At 39.3% G+C, this 15,772-nt stretch overlaps 1 protein-coding gene across 1 annotated transcript; it reads right to left on the minus strand.

Annotated features, from left to right (window-relative positions):
* Positions 1-82: 82 nt before the first annotated feature.
* sec24d (SEC24 homolog D, COPII coat complex component) lies at positions 83-15,234 on the minus strand. Its single transcript, XM_017414471.3, has 23 exons — positions 15,091-15,234; positions 12,868-13,075; positions 11,947-12,049; positions 11,547-11,674; positions 10,962-11,396; positions 10,227-10,348; positions 9,923-10,034; positions 9,629-9,756; positions 8,827-8,965; positions 8,617-8,732; positions 8,072-8,196; positions 6,587-6,778; positions 6,317-6,410; positions 5,318-5,434; positions 4,885-5,055; positions 4,608-4,704; positions 4,379-4,524; positions 4,147-4,285; positions 3,444-3,562; positions 3,125-3,304; positions 2,832-3,023; positions 2,262-2,351; positions 83-1,855 (listed from the first exon to the last, which is right to left on the minus strand). The coding sequence occupies exons 2-23, from the start codon at positions 13,016-13,018 to the stop codon at positions 1,715-1,717; spliced, it is 3,237 nt and encodes a 1,078-aa protein (XP_017269960.1). The 5' UTR covers positions 13,019-13,075; positions 15,091-15,234; the 3' UTR covers positions 83-1,714.
* Positions 15,235-15,772: the final 538 nt, after the last annotated feature.

The raw sequence follows: 15,772 nt of genomic DNA on the forward strand, positions 1-15,772 counted from the left end.
TTCAAATGTTCTGTAAAAATAAGTTTTGTTGTTGTTTAACGGGGCTTGTAAACAAACCATAAACAGCAGTTACAGTCCGAAGTTTTAATTGCCAAAAATTTGTTTATATTTGGGGGTGAAATGTACACAGAAACACCAGGAATAGTCCACAAAGAGCCATCCATCTTTTCAGTTCGATTCAAATCACCTGAGATAAGTTTGCATCCAAACCAAACAACAGAACAGCTTGTCGTGTCCTTCTCGGAAAAAAGCAATTTAAACATTTAACATAAGGCAGTTGGGAATATTTTGAGAAAGCAAATTGCACTTTTAACGTACAAATACATTTTCTACTTAAAGAAGATGAGACAAATTTTCAGAGAAATAAGAAATTATGTCGAAAGAATTACTTATAAAAACGATAAATGTGACAGTACTGAAATGTTAAATATTTGAACAAGATTTACGAGTCTTGTTGGTTAAAGAGTAAACTTCCTATATACTGAAGGTGAGCCGATGAAATGATGAGAACTGTATGATATATTGATAATTTATCACCATCACAAAGGACTGCAATTGACTTTCACTGCCTTTGATGACCTCATGAAAAGTGTTACTGGCATCGTGATAACAGAAGTGAGAAAAATTGATTTTTTCATTATATTAATAATCTCGCAGTTGTAGGTCTTTCTAATATCCAGCCCACTTTTATTTAATGAGACTGTGGCAAAGAGGTAAACTGTTATAGTCCCTATTAGTCATGTTTCATGAATCTGTGTAAAATGATTCACTCAGGTAGGAACAGAATTTAAAAATCTCCCTTTTTTTTAAATGCCTTTCAACAGTCCAGTCATTTGTTTCGCTCCAAGTTTTCTCCACCAACTGTCTCAAGGACGGAAAAACAAAGTAGTTTTTTTTTTTTTTTTTTTGTCCTCGTTTGCTGCAGACTGTACGGCCGAGCGACAGCTGTGCTCGCTTCGTTGTGCACTCAGAAAGCTTTCTGCATCGCTGCACGGAGCGAGGAGAGAAGCTAGGCCATAAATGGGCAAAAAATGTGACTTTTGGTGGGGGCTTGTGTGAATCCAACACTTTGAATCAGTCGTGGTGTAATAACAGGACAGATTTTCGGTCCCTGCAGCCAGTCATTTGTCTTGCTGTTCTTGTTACTTTTTGAATTTTCATGCCTTTATTTAAATGCACTTTTCAGTCAGACAGCAAAAAAAAAAAAAAAAATTATCAAACCTCCTACATCCTTTCTCTCCTTAGGAGAGTATAAAGTATGTCTGTAGCCACAAAAAACAAACTTTTTTTCTTTTTCAGATGCTCTAAATGTACCAAGGTAAATGAAACTAAATGCTATAACTAATTGATTGCACAGTGGAGGCATTGCTCCTGCCGGTGGGCCTAATGCCAGGATGGATTTAAGCCTTAAGAGCTGAGGTTGTTCCAGTTCGTTCATCTCTCTAAGTATTTACGTGTTGTCCAAGTCATCTCTCCAGATTTACTCAAAAGCCCTCCTGAGTGATAAATAGATATTTGAAGATTAAAGCTGTTGGACTCTGGACTCCTAAAAGGCTCTCTGGTTCTGTTTCCATTCAGATGGCTTTGAAACTTTGTGCGGAACACCTTAACTATTTAAATCCTACAGAGACTGATCCCGGGAGCTCTCTGCGAGGTGCTGTTCCTCTCAGGCTTGTCCAGAGAAGATAACGAAGCCGGCGCTGAGGATGTCAGGTTAGGTGAGCAGCTGCCTGATTTCTCTGTGAACGTAGCAAAGGAAGTCCATGTAGGAGGCTCCGCCGTGCAAACCTTTATCCTCCACCAGGAACTGACGGAACATCATCTCTGGTTTGTCTCTCTGCCTCACGATCTGTAGCTGCACAGGGCAGAGAAAAGCAAAATATGAGCAGTTTCTAAAGCATCTTAAAAGCAAAGTAAAGTAGAGTTTAAAGCCACTCGTTGTTGGCATAAGGTTTATACATCATTGAAAGTCAATACTAAAAATGCTTTAGTGTTTAAAATTGAACCAGTCCTGTTAACTCAAGGTGTCCGGCTGCAGCTCCTGGATTTAAAATGTTACATTTCTAGAGCATTTCTGAGTTGATTTAAGGGTTCGTGCAGCAACAAAGACGAATAAAAACAACTATTTCTGTTTTTAGGAATGTGTTTACTTCCCAATTCCACTAGAGGGCAGCACAGATCACTAAAACTTTCATTGACTTCAGGATGTTCTTCCTTTCATGCAAGTTGTAGTTTTTTTTTTTTTTTTTTTTCTTTTTTACCTTCATAGAGTTTGGTCTCTTATCAAGAAGATCACTGATGATGGATCGGACCTTCTTCGACAGAGGGTTGTCCAGCTCTGGCAGTGAACTCTGGGGGAGAAAAAGAAAAATAAAATAAATAAAAATAATTCAACTGATCACAGAACAGAAAAGCAAACAACCTTCACTTAAAGATCTCAGAATTAGAAAGTGACACAGACTGACACAATTTGAAGTGTTAAAGTTTCCAGACTCAAATTTGTAGATGTTTTCGTTTATTTTTGGCCTGTACTAAATGCAGTTTCTACAATAATTTTTTTTTCCATATGAAAACTGCAAATTTTGGATTACAAAATTCTCACCTCTTTTTCTGTTGACTTTATGGTTTTACCAGTTTTATCACCTGAGCAAAATAAAACCTTGAGGGGTGTGTAATTACGTGAATCTGTGGTTTTTAAGTAAAACACCATGACAGCTTTACCCAAATAGATGAAGCAAAATCATATATTTAGATATTTATCCTCTTAGTAAACGGATAAGGAATATTCTGGAAACAAATGTTTTGCAAACCATTTTCAAATGATTACTGACCGTGTTTCCTTGTAAATGAGCGAGGGACGGCACGTTGAAGAGGTTCTGGATCAGGTCCGGTGGGCTCGCTTGTCCGAGCCACAGAAACATGGAGTTCCCGTTCTCCAGCAGGAATGTGCCAGAATCTGTTAGCCGCTCCTCGGAGCAGCGAACCGGAGCCGGCACCCCCTCACTGCTAACATCCATGTTGTGCTGGGATAGAGAAAAAAGAAAAACAGTCCAAATATTTCTAATCTATTCACTTAAGTTTGTGGATTTTAGGGTGACCATGCAGAGTGTTAGTTGGCTCGTACCAGTGGGAGGAGGCGTGGATAGAGCAGCAGCTGGGTGTCCTCCACCCCCATGGCCATGACTGACAGCCTCTGGTGGGTCCTGTCGTCTGTGGGGAGCTCAGTGCTGCCCACCAGGGGGGCAGTTTTCATCAGGCTGTTCATGTAGACGGGGAACACTTTCATGGAATCAGGCAGGATCAGCTACGTGTGGACAAAATGGACTGTTAGTTTCAGAGAACTGTAGACTAAACGTTGCAGATTTAAACACATCAAGGACTTCTGTATCCTATAAACTAAAGATGATGAACCAGTTTGACTCCAGACTCCAACCTGTACGTACCTGGCTGGCAGCTGAGGGGCTGGCACAGTTCTTCCTGTAGCAGGCCAACATGTGGGCAGTCTGGTTGACCAGGATCTCCCTCAGGTTCTTTATAGGCTGGTTCAGTACGGCCCGGTAAGCTGAGGGGACGGCACAGGAGTTACGAAACATAAGAAGGCTGAGCAGCAGTTTTTTTTGTTTTTTTTAATTAGATGACAGAAAGGTGAGCTAAAGAGAAGCAGAACATTAAAAAGATGGAACTTAATGGTTAGTAATAGATTTACCATCTGTGTGCAAAATCAAAAATGCTTGTCACAAGAAAATATGATCCAAGTCCTTCCTTTTGACCTCAAGTCATATTGTACAATATGTTGAGTAAATTCAACTCGAGTGCAGCTTTTAGAGGAACACTGCATTATTAATGGTAATAAACAGCCTCTCTTTGTCATTTTAAAAGCAATGAAATGTCCAGTTAAACATGGTCACTCCAGCTTTTTTATAACACTGCAGAAGTCTCAGTTAATTTCTCATTTCTTTATACTTTGCTTCCATGTAAGGGTGGGTAATATACAGGATTGTGTGTATCTGATCTGTTGTGAGTTTCCCCCTCATATCAGATATAAAGTATAAATTTTAACTGCTACGTTTTAGCTTTTTCCAGGCACTTCTCATGCATCACGGCTTACTGATCTGAGAGATGATGCTTCAATATGAACAAACGCACCTGATTTTGCAAAGAAGTTGATGAGCGAGTCTGTCTCACAGCTCTTGTAGAGCTCCGACAGCTGCGAGCTGCAGTTCAGACTCAGGTTGTGAATGCGAAGACGTCGCTGCCCGCTGATGGTGGTGTACAGCAAGGCACACTGGGAAACAGAGTACAAAATATAAGTTCCCAAGAAAACAATTCATCATTTGTTTCATCATCAATTTTATTTTTCCTTTAAAAAAGGACAAACCTGTAGAAGTGCCCCTGTGTCCTCGCTGAGCGTATCATCGTGCTTAAATTCCACCGTCACGGCTTTGTCACAGTCCACAGCTGCCATCTCGATATCTGTGGTGTTGTTCATGTGGACGGCCCCGAAGAAATCTGTGGCTCTGAAGCCTGAATCAGGGCGCATACAGACAGTTATCTAAATCACTTCCAGCCCAATGCGATATGACAGAACACACCGGTTCGTCTCTTACCTGTACTGGTACGAACTCGCATGATGCCATCAAATCCAATGTTTTTCTGTACATCTTTCCTCAAGTCTCTGAGGAAATGCTCCCCGTCTGTCTCGACCTGTCAGCAGATGGCAGTGTTGTCACCGTATATACAGACTCAAGTCAAAGACGAGCAGACTGAGCCCAATGAATGGAATTAAATGATATATTTTTTACTATATTCAGACACAAATGTATTTGTTTCACTGTTTCTATCCCTTATGGGTATCTGTGTTTAACAGGTGAGCTAGCTGAATACCTGGAAGTTGTTGTACTTGTAGACGGAGCCTCCGGTGTGTGAACACACATCAGCCATGGTGGCCAAGTCCAAGTACTGGCTGGGGAACAGGAAGAGATCCACACAGCACCCCTGGGTCACACAGTCTTTAGACAGCTGCTCATACACACCTTTCTGAGGCTGAAACAAGATCTGTGGAATAAAACCAGGACCGATTCTGGGTCAGTCATCTGTCTTTTCAACAGCAGTTTCAGGTTTTCTACAAAGCTTAAAGGCAGCGTCTATTGCAGCCTTTTGTTTAGTACATGAAAAGACCAAATAGTTGCTTAGCTAACAAAAGACAAAAGCAGTTTGATGGAAACCCTGTACACAGAAAAACAAAATGCACACACTCCTTATTTACAGTTCAAAAATAAGTTGCGTTGGCAAGTTCACTAGACAAAAAGCTCCTCACTTTCTCCTTGTCGGTGTTGACAAGCTTTTTGTCGTCCCTGTTCTTCAGTTTGCCAGGTGCCTCGGCTGTGGGCATCGACGAGTGGAAGATGAAGAGCTTCCCGCTGCATTCTGCCGCCTGGGGGAAGAAGAGATGGAAATTAGGTAACGATTTCTGAAAGATCTGACTGAAGAGCGTGAATTGTTCCAGATAATCCTTGAACAGAAAGCAACTAGACTCTTTCTTGTTTAACGAAGATGTTTCACCGCTCATCCAAGAGGCTTATTCAATAAGCAAATCTTTGAAAAACAAGAAAGTAGAGGTCTTCTATTCAAGGACTAACGATTATCATGACTTAGATTGAGAATCCACCCCTAAAGATTTTCCTTATTAAAATCTTTATAAAAGACCTGATCATATTTTAAAAGTTTTCTAATTGATATTTATTTTACAAAAAAGTAAATGTTCCCAAAATTCTAAATTTATTGAAACAAGCATTTTAAACAAAGACCTCCCATGATCTGTTAGTGCTTGAAGTATGAGTTGGAGATGAATCTCTGCTACTACCATGTCAAATTTTAGCTCAATATTTGTAAAACCGACTGAGTTAGACCCAGTTTTGTGTTTTCTAAGATTGATTTGCTGTGGCAGCCATCTTGAATTTGTTTTTGAGTGAGGTGGTTTACTAACAGGCATACAAACAAGCAAAGACAAACAATTACAATCTCAACTCTAAACCTATGTGTAGAGGTAGGTTCAGGTTTCATAATTAAAATCAACTCATCTTAAAAATCACATCTGTTAGTTGCAATAATATAAATGAACTATTTAAAATAAATGAAAACAAGAATAAAATCTAAGGGCTTCCAATAAAACGCTGTTGTGTAAAATAAGGAAGTTTCTTTTTATGCTAACAATATTTTATCTGTCCACACATTAGCCCAGACATAAGCTTATATTAGCCTTCTATGATTCCAAGAGGTCCCACTACATGCTGACAGCTGTCACCCTGTGGCGAACCTTAAATGCCTCCACGCCGGCCTGGATGACGGGGGCAAAGACCGTTTCACTCTCGTTGGTGTCTGCAAACATGTCAGGGATCTGATCCAGGAGGCTGGAGAGAGAAGAGAACAAGTTAAGAGTTTGTTCTGAGCCTCTCACATTAAAAAAGAAAAAAAGATTTCTCCTCCTCAAATTAAAGAAGTTATTTTTTCATTCTGTCCCTAGCTACTTGTTTAGTAAATCTAATATCCCAAACAGTCGACATATATGCAATGAGATGTATCTCACTTGTAGATAACGGCCCTCGAGTCCTGGTAGTTCACGAGGAATCCATCGAGCAGCGGGACGAACATCTCGGCTGTGTCTGACACCACCATCATCTGCGGCTGGGCCAAAGAGCTCTTTACGTTGTAGAAGTGGAGCACCTTGTTGTAGGTAACAAAGCCCACTTTTATTGCAGAGCTCTCAGCACCTTCCTCCCTGGTGAGAAAAACAAAAATAATAAAAACTAGTTTTCAAAGTGTGAAGTAGGCTGATTGCAGGTGAGGAAGTATGATGTTTATTGGTGAACCAATCAGTAACGATGGTGACCAAAATCAGAATTTTTAGCTTGACTGGATGATCAAAAACTCAAAATTCCGTTTAATATCCTTACTTTTTGCTCAGTGAATTTATGTAGCCAAATAGTTTTAGATTAGTTCGAAGGAAGTTTGCTTTTCCACAAAATTAGAAACTAATGAATACTGTAAGACAGACGTTCTGATTGATTTTACTTGAGTGTGAAGATTTGAACCTCAGCATGTGAATGTCTTGGTTCACTTGATAAGAAAACCTTTTTTTTAGGAATATCAAAACTAAGTTTCAAAAGTGATGCCAGTGTGGAGTATTTCTTCCAAATGTTATCTGAGAGGAGGCTCACTATCTTGGGATAAGAAAAGCTTTGATTTTGAGCCTAAAACCTGAGGTCATCTTGGATAAAACAGAATATGAAACAAGAGCTTGGTTTATCTTTGAGTCAGGCATCACTTTTTTTTTTAATAAGGGGACAGCCCCAAGTCAAACAGTCAAATATAAACACCCCTCTGAGTCTAGCTCACTGTCCAGGATTTACTTGTTTGTTAATGTTGGACTTAATACGGAAGTGTATGTTTGTGTGAATGTTCAGATATGCAAAAAGTACTTTGAATCCAACAAAATCCTCTGATATTTACCAGAACACCGAGGAAAGGCATTCTTTACTGGCGCTGCCAAATGCACTTTGTACTTTTCTCCTCTTAAATCTTTCAAACAGATCAAGGTACATGCGATGTGACTGAAAACAGCCATTTCCAAACAGGGAAAATGAAACTTTAAAATTAGCAAGGCCTCTCCCAAAGTGTTAACTACAGTACATGTATAAAATAACCAGTTCAAAAATGCTGTGTTTCAAGGTGGAAAGTCACAGAAAAATACAAGTAAAGATAAAAATGTCAGTCAAAAACAGCTGAAAAACTTTTATTGAGTAAAGCCATCCCAAACCTTTTAAACTATGATGTCATCGGCAGCTCGCAAGTACAAGCGTGTTGTTGCTGGCACTAACAAATTAGATAAGAGTGTCTCAAAGTTATTTTAGGATTCATATGTTCTTTGTGGTAAATCAAAAATGAGCTTTTACTAAGATAATGTCTGTCTATATCCAGTTTGAACAAATGATACCAGTATCAGAGCCAGGAAGAGCTGTTCTCTAAAGCAGACAGTTTCTACCTTTAACAACTTTTTAACCATTTTGCATACCTGGGCAGTTTCTCCAGCAGGGTCTTGAGCTCATCACATATCAGTTTGACCAGACCACTTTTGATGTTGTTATAGGACACATCGATCATAAAGATGAAGGCAGGAGGATTGGGAGGCTTGTTGTTCTGTGTGCAAAGAAAAAAAGTTTAAAAAAAAATTGTTTTAAAGAATCAGTCACTATTTAAATACACAAAATAAATCAAACTAAAAAGAAAAGTCTTAATGGAAATCACAAGCAAACATTGCATCCTTCTTATAGAAATTCTTTTTATTTAAAAAAAAAATCAAAAAAATGTTCCAGGCTGGATTTAAAGTACACCATAGTATGGAAAAGGCTTTGATACTATAGCACTATAGATTAGAAAGTTGCATACATCATTAAAAAAAATTCTGTATGACAAATATGATTTTAGTGTTTCCTCATCTGGGTCACAATTCAGCCATAAGCAGGTAAGCCACAGCTAATTTTACGTTTTTATATCTATTAATCAGGTCATTTTACTAATTCTGTACCCCATGTGTTGAGTAATGTCGTTGATAAGTACCTTGCAATAATCAAGAGTGGCAACAAACTCATAAGATCCCAGGGACAGCTCAGGCCTCTCATAGAAATCCACCCTCCGACACATGTGGTCAAGGTGTTGGAAGTAAAAGACCGGCACTTGAACAGAAAGAATAAAATCAACCACCTTATTTTCTGAGTATTTACTAGGCAGTGTCTTGTTTTCAGGATCCCAGCATTTATTTATGTTTACCTTCGTTGACGCAGTTGCAGAAACCGCACTGGTAGCGGCGACCGCCGTCGATGAACTGCATGTAAGGACACATGTAGGCCTTACATCGGTTGCAGCGGACCGGGCCCGTGTCTCCATGATTTACAACATACAGAGGAGCCTGAACAGAGAAAAACAGAAAATATAACAAAGGGGTTCTTAAAAACTGGAGCTGCCCAATACACTGTAAATTTACCATAACTGTAATGTAATGGTGTACAATATCAATATTGCAATGAATTGTAATAAATAATGGGCTATTATAGTCCTATTATGGCATATACAGACCTAAAGTATAAACTTAGTGTGGTTATTTATCATTCTGATACCTCTTTGATCCCTTTAGTGTAAACCACTTTTCTTCTTCAGTTGTTCCAGCAGATCTGAGATTAACTAATTAGTCTAAAAGTCAGATGAGGGAGAGAAAAAAAAAAAACCCTAACATTGCCTAAAAAGTCGAGTTGGTGCCTGGGACAGTGCGACTGGAGCAGGGAAAGTATCTTAAGATTCTTTAACCATGAATGATCCAAAAGGAGGTGACTCACAAGACAAATTAACGCCTTTAAAACAATATAAATGTCCCTTTAAAAAAGTAACCATATACTATGTACAGTTTTATATGCTGATGCTTGGGTGTAGGTTAAATAGTGAACCAACATGAATACATTTTCAGCCTAAAGGAGACATTAAAATCTACAAGCAGTATCCTTTTTTGTTTATATATATTTTTTATCTTTCATTTTTATTTCATGAGGCAATTTGAAAAAAAAAAACTGCAACTTACTTCATTTTTTGGCAAACTGGCAAACGGTTTAATGATGGAAGCCAGAGGGACTTGGCACTGTTTGGCCAGATCAGCGGTGCAGGGCAGGGAATAGGTGGTACAGCGGATAAATCTTGGACTGGCATTGCCTGAAGTTAAACACAAACAGGTTTAGCACATTTCTGCTGTCAGCAAACTCACCGTTCTAAAACAACAAGCAGTACTGTCCTTTATGCAGAAGTTAACAATTAAAACCTAATTATTACAGACTGACAGGAGGTTTCACAGCAGTTTGTAGACTTGTGTTGTGTTTACCTTGATCCTGAACTGTGAAGTCAGTGGTGATGAGAGGCGGGACCTGTCCTCTGATGTTTGTGCTGAAGATCTGTCCCCCAAACTTTGCTCTGTCTTCTACTATCACTTGGGTCTAAAATAAAGACGTTGTGTATAAATTTTCATTCTTAAGAACTGCTGGGTTAAAAAAACACAAAAATCTTAAAATAGATTTAGTTTCTGATGTTTATCAATTTGCAGGAAACCAGTGAACTCAGTTACAACAAATGTGACGTGATAAATATGTGACACTAGTACAAGTATCCAGTTAACTGTGTAAACTCACTATGCCTGGGATAGAATCGGGGTCCAGTTTCTTTTGAGGGGGTCCGGCCAGTCCTCCTGGTGCTCCAGGAAAAGCTCCTGGAAAGCCCGGCTGCGGCCCAGACATGTGTCCCCCAAACTGACCTGTACATTAAACACATAGAAAAATATTCCCTCAATAATGGGGGGGGGGCACAAACAACCCTTTACCAAAGTTCTCCCTCTCAGTCATATTTTACGATACTATAGAAGTGTGTTATGGTATATTTTTCTGCAGAAAGTAAGCTGGTTATTCCGTTCTCTCTTCTTTTTTTTTTTACTTCCCCTGGATTTGAGATGTTTTTGGCAACTGAGTGTGAGAACTACAAAAATCTGGAATTATTTCAAATCCCACACATTCACATTTCATAGCTGAATAAATCCACCATTGCAATACCATCACATTGGGTTGTTTTGAGGTATGTGTGTGCTTATTTATGCCCAAGAAAGTAAGCTGATGCAACTTAATATGCTTTATTTGCTGCAAACCAGTTATAAGTGAGAATTCATAACACAGAAAACTGTAGAACTGTGTACATCGGTTTTATTTTTGTTTTAAGCTCTTGTTTTCTGTGTTTACAACTTTTATCTGGACTTTTACTGTGTGATGTGGAGCTAATAAATGACTTGACTAGTGAGTTACATGGGATTATGTACTATATATATGGATATTTTTTTAATTTCGCAGCTACCTTTTTGACTGATGCAAGCTTCTTACCTGCTTGCTGTGGACCAGTGAGTCCAGAACCAGGCTGTAGGAAACCTCCAGGGCCTGGAGGTGGTGACCCGGGGAAAGCTGTGCCCATGCCTGCCATTTGAGGGCCCCCCATCGACTGCCCCGCCATTGGAGGGCTCCCCATCGACTGCCCCGCCATTGGAGGGCTCCCCATCGACTGCCCCGCCATTGGAGGGCCTCCCATCGACTGCCCCACCATTGGAGGGCCCCCCATCGACTGCCCCGCCATTGGAGGGCCCCCCATCAATGGACCTCCCATCGACATGCTTGCAGAAGGAGACTGTGGTGGAGACAACATGCGCGTTGACTGGGGACTTGGATGCATCGGCTGCTGACCCATTCCTGGAGGTGGTGTCTGAAAAGGCTGCTGGGCCACAGAGCTTGTTGGAGGTGGGGGGCTCTGCATGGGACCTGAAGCTGTATAATTTAAACATAATAGTAAGAAGCTCCACCCAGTAACAAAGGCTGTCATCTTTTTAAATCCCAGTCTCATGCCTCTACCAAATTACAACAATCAAAATGTTTTAAGCTGAGTAGCAGTAAGAGAACAGTAAAGAGTAAACCTACCATAGCTGCCCAGGTTCATAGAAGTCATCTGATTGGTGAGCTGCTGCGTTGCAGAGGAAGCCATGTTGTTGTATACAGAGTGTGGAGGCTGACTATATGGAGCAGATGCAGCTGGTGAAGGAGGATACCTGCGCAACACAGATGGCTCAGAGTGGTCCTATTTTGACAAAGTACTTTGAAACTGAAATAACTATTTGCTACAACAAACAAATGTTTTGCAGCAAACTGTTACAGACAGATTTATCATTGAGTAACCCTCTTCTTGGTGAATGACACATACAAGCATCTATTTTCTCTACAAAGTGAATTTTCTTCATTGTTTTTAAAACGGTTTCTACATCTTTGAGTTGATTTCAGTTAAATATATCTTTCAGAGCAGCTGCCGTTTGATGAAGATTACCTTTGTGGATGAGCACCGTTCTGCTGGACATTTGAATTGTATGGACTGGACACAGGAGGGGGTGGCATTCCAGCAGCAGCAGAAACGGGGGATTTCACCATACCTGCAGTGAGGAACACACACCATGTATGTTTGTCTATAATGTTATAATATGTAACCCAATCTTTCTGTGCTTGTTTGTTTCTATCTCTTTCCTGTCCTCTCAAACCCCAGCCCATCAAAAGAAATGGCCGTCCTGAGTCCTGAGCCTGGTTCTGCTGGAGGTTTCTTCCAGTTAACAGCGAGTGATTCCTGTCGACTGTCTGCTGCTCAGGATGGTGGATTGTGACGAAGTGAAGATTCAATGCAATCTGCTGGCTTCCTTTGGTAACTTTTACTAGTTGGCACTTCATGTACTGTATGTGAGTATTTTGTATTATTGACTGTAATTTAATTTAAATCTGGATCTGAGTTGGATTTTTGATTTGAACTTTTTCTTTTGCATAATGCACTAAGATGGCTTTTGTTCTGAACTGGTGCTATAGAAATTAAAAGAATACAGTTTAGCAGCTCTTTCTCTCATCTAAAACAGAACCAGGTAATTTACTCCATCTTCACGAACGGTGGTGATACTTGGCACATGTACACAATCACAGTCGTGTGACAGTAAATATTTAAGGGTCGGTCATGCAAATCCTCATCCGTGACAGATAAAACAATCATTTAAATAATCAGAAAACCCTGGGGAATATCAGCCAGTAATTAGGTTAAAAAAACATTTATTTCAGGTCTATCATTTAAAAATATTTAGATAAATCAACTTTGGGGAAAAAAAAAATCAATACTAAGTGACACAATTATTACAACATTGTCTGTGTTGAAGATATTTAACTTCCACAACCACATAAAAAAGAAGGAGATGCAAAAGAAAAGTTATTGTACCTGGTGGTGGAGCATTAAATGACTGAGGTGGCCCTCCATAGTGTCCATAGAGGGGCTGGGCAGGAGCGGCTCCAAATCCACCTTGGTAGCCCCCCATTCCCGGCTGGGCCTGGGAGTACGGAGGGGCAGCTACGTAACCCTGTTGGCTCATTTTTGAAGGGACGGGTGTCACTGTCTACTCATACCAAGCTGGAAGACTTCTGACAACCTAAAAGAGAAAAATTACACATGTAGAGGTCTGTGCAAAAGATTGATGCAGCCAAACGTTCCAATGAGACGGAATGTTTTTGTCATCTTTATCGCCTGAACCACTGGGCAGATTTTATTGAAACACTCAGAAAATACAACTACTGATTAACTTCTGGAGTTAACCCAGTTCAAGATGGCCATGGTCATATTTATATATATAAATACATGTCTAAGTATTTAGATAAAATTTGCTGTGGTAGTAACTTAAGAGTCATCCCCAACACATCCCGAGTGCTAACAGACTGTCTGAGATCTTTGTTTAAAACTTTGGAATGCCACTTCCATTTAAAATTATTTTCATTAGTAGCTCTTAAGGCTTTCTAAAGAGCTTTTTTCAAAGTATTTCTTTGAACGTTGGCTGCTTTTTTGTTCATTTTCTGTTTGATCCTTATTCCTGACCATGGCAGCAAATGGTGAAGCGTGGTTAAAAGAAATACACTAGGGAAGCGAACATTTTGGAGGATAACACAAGATACTAAAATACTATCTGAACAGTATCTGAAAGAAAAGAACAGGAAGAAATCCTACAAAGACCTGACACTGGACAAGATAGTTGAATCATCTTCCATTTTATTATCTACTGTGTTACAAGTTTTCACCTAAAAGCTCTTTGAGAATAACTTTGTTGGAGCTATATTACAATTTCTTGTCTGTCAAACTGTGTTATCTTTGGTATTTTCCATAGATTCATCAAAACAACTGACAGACTGCTCATAACAAAGTACCTTATTTCAAACTGGATCTTCATTCAGTTGTCTACTATTTGTCGGTATAACACAGGTTCTTCCCCTACGTTTAAGATCTTTTTGTTATGCCTGAATGACTCATAGGTCAGAGTTAGGTGGCTTAACCAAAAAAAAGAAAACATACTCTGAAAATGGTCAGGAACAAAGACTGAAAGAGAGTGAAAAAGCCAACAAAGTCCAAAAAAAAAAAAAACTTTGAAAGACTTCCAGAAAGCCTGAAAAGAATCCAGATCAATACCAGTTTAAGAGTTTTTAGCTCCTGGAAATCACAACATATCAAAAAGAAGGCTTGAGTCAAGACTTTTGCAGAGAAATGGATGTTTTCAGCAAATCTAACCTAACATGTTTACAAGCCACGTAAATACCAGCAGCTGATATCTGACCTCATTCAACTATCAACTCTGCAACAGACCTTTGACTTCACTCGGGAAAAGATAAAGCAGCCTATCCTTGATTTTAGATTTAAAGTAACCAACAGCTTTTAATGCCGTAACTACCATTAAATAACTAGATATATTAAGACATAGTAATGCAAACTATATTAGTTTTAGTCAGTTACAGGATCATTTTAACTCTTGTTGTATAACCTAAATATATACATTTTTAATTTGCCAAGGTTCTGTCTAAATAAAAGTCATTGAGTGATGAAGTTGTCTGCTAAAACTCATTCTTGGACACAGTAAATATGGGTTTAAAACAATAATTGGTCAAGAAACTTTAAAAACTGGCCTCAGAACAGCTGGGTCGTTAAGCAACAGCAACCCTTTATTATTATAGTTAATTCTGTTTGTTCTTTTTAGGGGAAAAAACCCCGTTTTAACCCATTTTACCTTCTCAAATTGCACCAGGACAGGATATGGAAGTTTTGAGGTTCAATGAATATGAAACAAAAATGCGCAACTTCCGACAATTGCCACGTCAAACACCGTTAGGATGGGGGGGGGGGGGAGTAAAAGAAAAAAAAACCAACAATTTATTTATTTACAACCAGCTGCACACATGTTTACCTCTTTGGACTTAGAATAACGCTTTGCTGATAACATAAAGCTTTAAAGCTGTTTATTTAAAATCTTACCTTGACTACATTTGTGAAAACATCTTGCTAGCTGCGCAGAAAATACTACAAACTTTTCCTCCGCGACGGAAACGCTTCAAAGAGTCAACCCTCCGTGTAAAGAATTACCTGAGGAAGAATTATTCGGCCTCGTAATTTGTTCGTGTCATTTACCTGTATAGTGGGCAGAGTCCTCCTCACCGTCTGTTACTTTCTGTGAAAGCAGAGTGCCACGTCAAACTCCACCGAAGCACCGGTCTCTCTGTTGGTGCGGAGCTGAATGTCGTCACTGTCAATACCCATATTAAAAAAAACACCGCTTCCGGTAAGGTTTTTCAAAATAAAACTACAAACGACAAGAACAACGCAAACGGTGTGCTAGTTTCCCAAAATGAATACGCTACATGTCTAAAGACTACATTTTAAAGCTTAATTGAATAATGTATTTGATTTTGTGACTGGATTTTGCCTTAAAACTGAACGTTGCGTTTTACGATGAAGAGTTTAACGTTGTACTTCCGCTTTATTAGGCTAACTTGACGAAAAAGGTATGACGCGTGCATTGCTCTGTACGCATGCGCGACAAAGAGGGAACCCATACACGTCAGCACCCCAGAGAAAGAACTGTTTCGTTATCAGAAACACTGATTATTTCAACTTATTCATAGAATTTGCAAACGGATACGTCATAATCAGAGTCTATGTTAGAAAGCATAAAACTTGTTAAAAGGAAATCATAACTCGCCAATTTACTTATTATATTTGCGAAAGTTGCGCGGCATAAAACAGCAAACAGCTTACGTAAAAAAAAAACAAAAAAACAAAACTCTCAGGTACTCCTTCAAATTTAGAAGTT

The sequence above is a fragment of the Kryptolebias marmoratus genome, linkage group LG7 (genome assembly GCF_001649575.2).
Source record: "Kryptolebias marmoratus isolate JLee-2015 linkage group LG7, ASM164957v2, whole genome shotgun sequence".
NCBI lineage: Eukaryota > Metazoa > Chordata > Actinopteri > Cyprinodontiformes > Rivulidae > Kryptolebias > Kryptolebias marmoratus.

What these genes read in the sequence shown, in the direction of transcription:
- sec24d (XM_017414471.3), bottom strand. Translation starts at nt 13,018, where the DNA reads ATGAGCCAACAGGGTTACGTAGCTGCCCCTCCGTACTCCCAGGCCCAG. An exon ending in CCGATTCTATCCCAGGCATA is followed by an intron (nt 10,035 to 10,226) that starts GTGAGTTTACAC and finishes TCTTTATTTTAG; the next exon opens with ACCCAAGTGATAGTAGAAGA. An exon ending in AGAGACCAAACTCTATGAAG is followed by an intron (nt 1,856 to 2,261) that starts GTAAAAAAGAAA and finishes TGCCCTGTGCAG; the next exon opens with CTACAGATCGTGAGGCAGAG.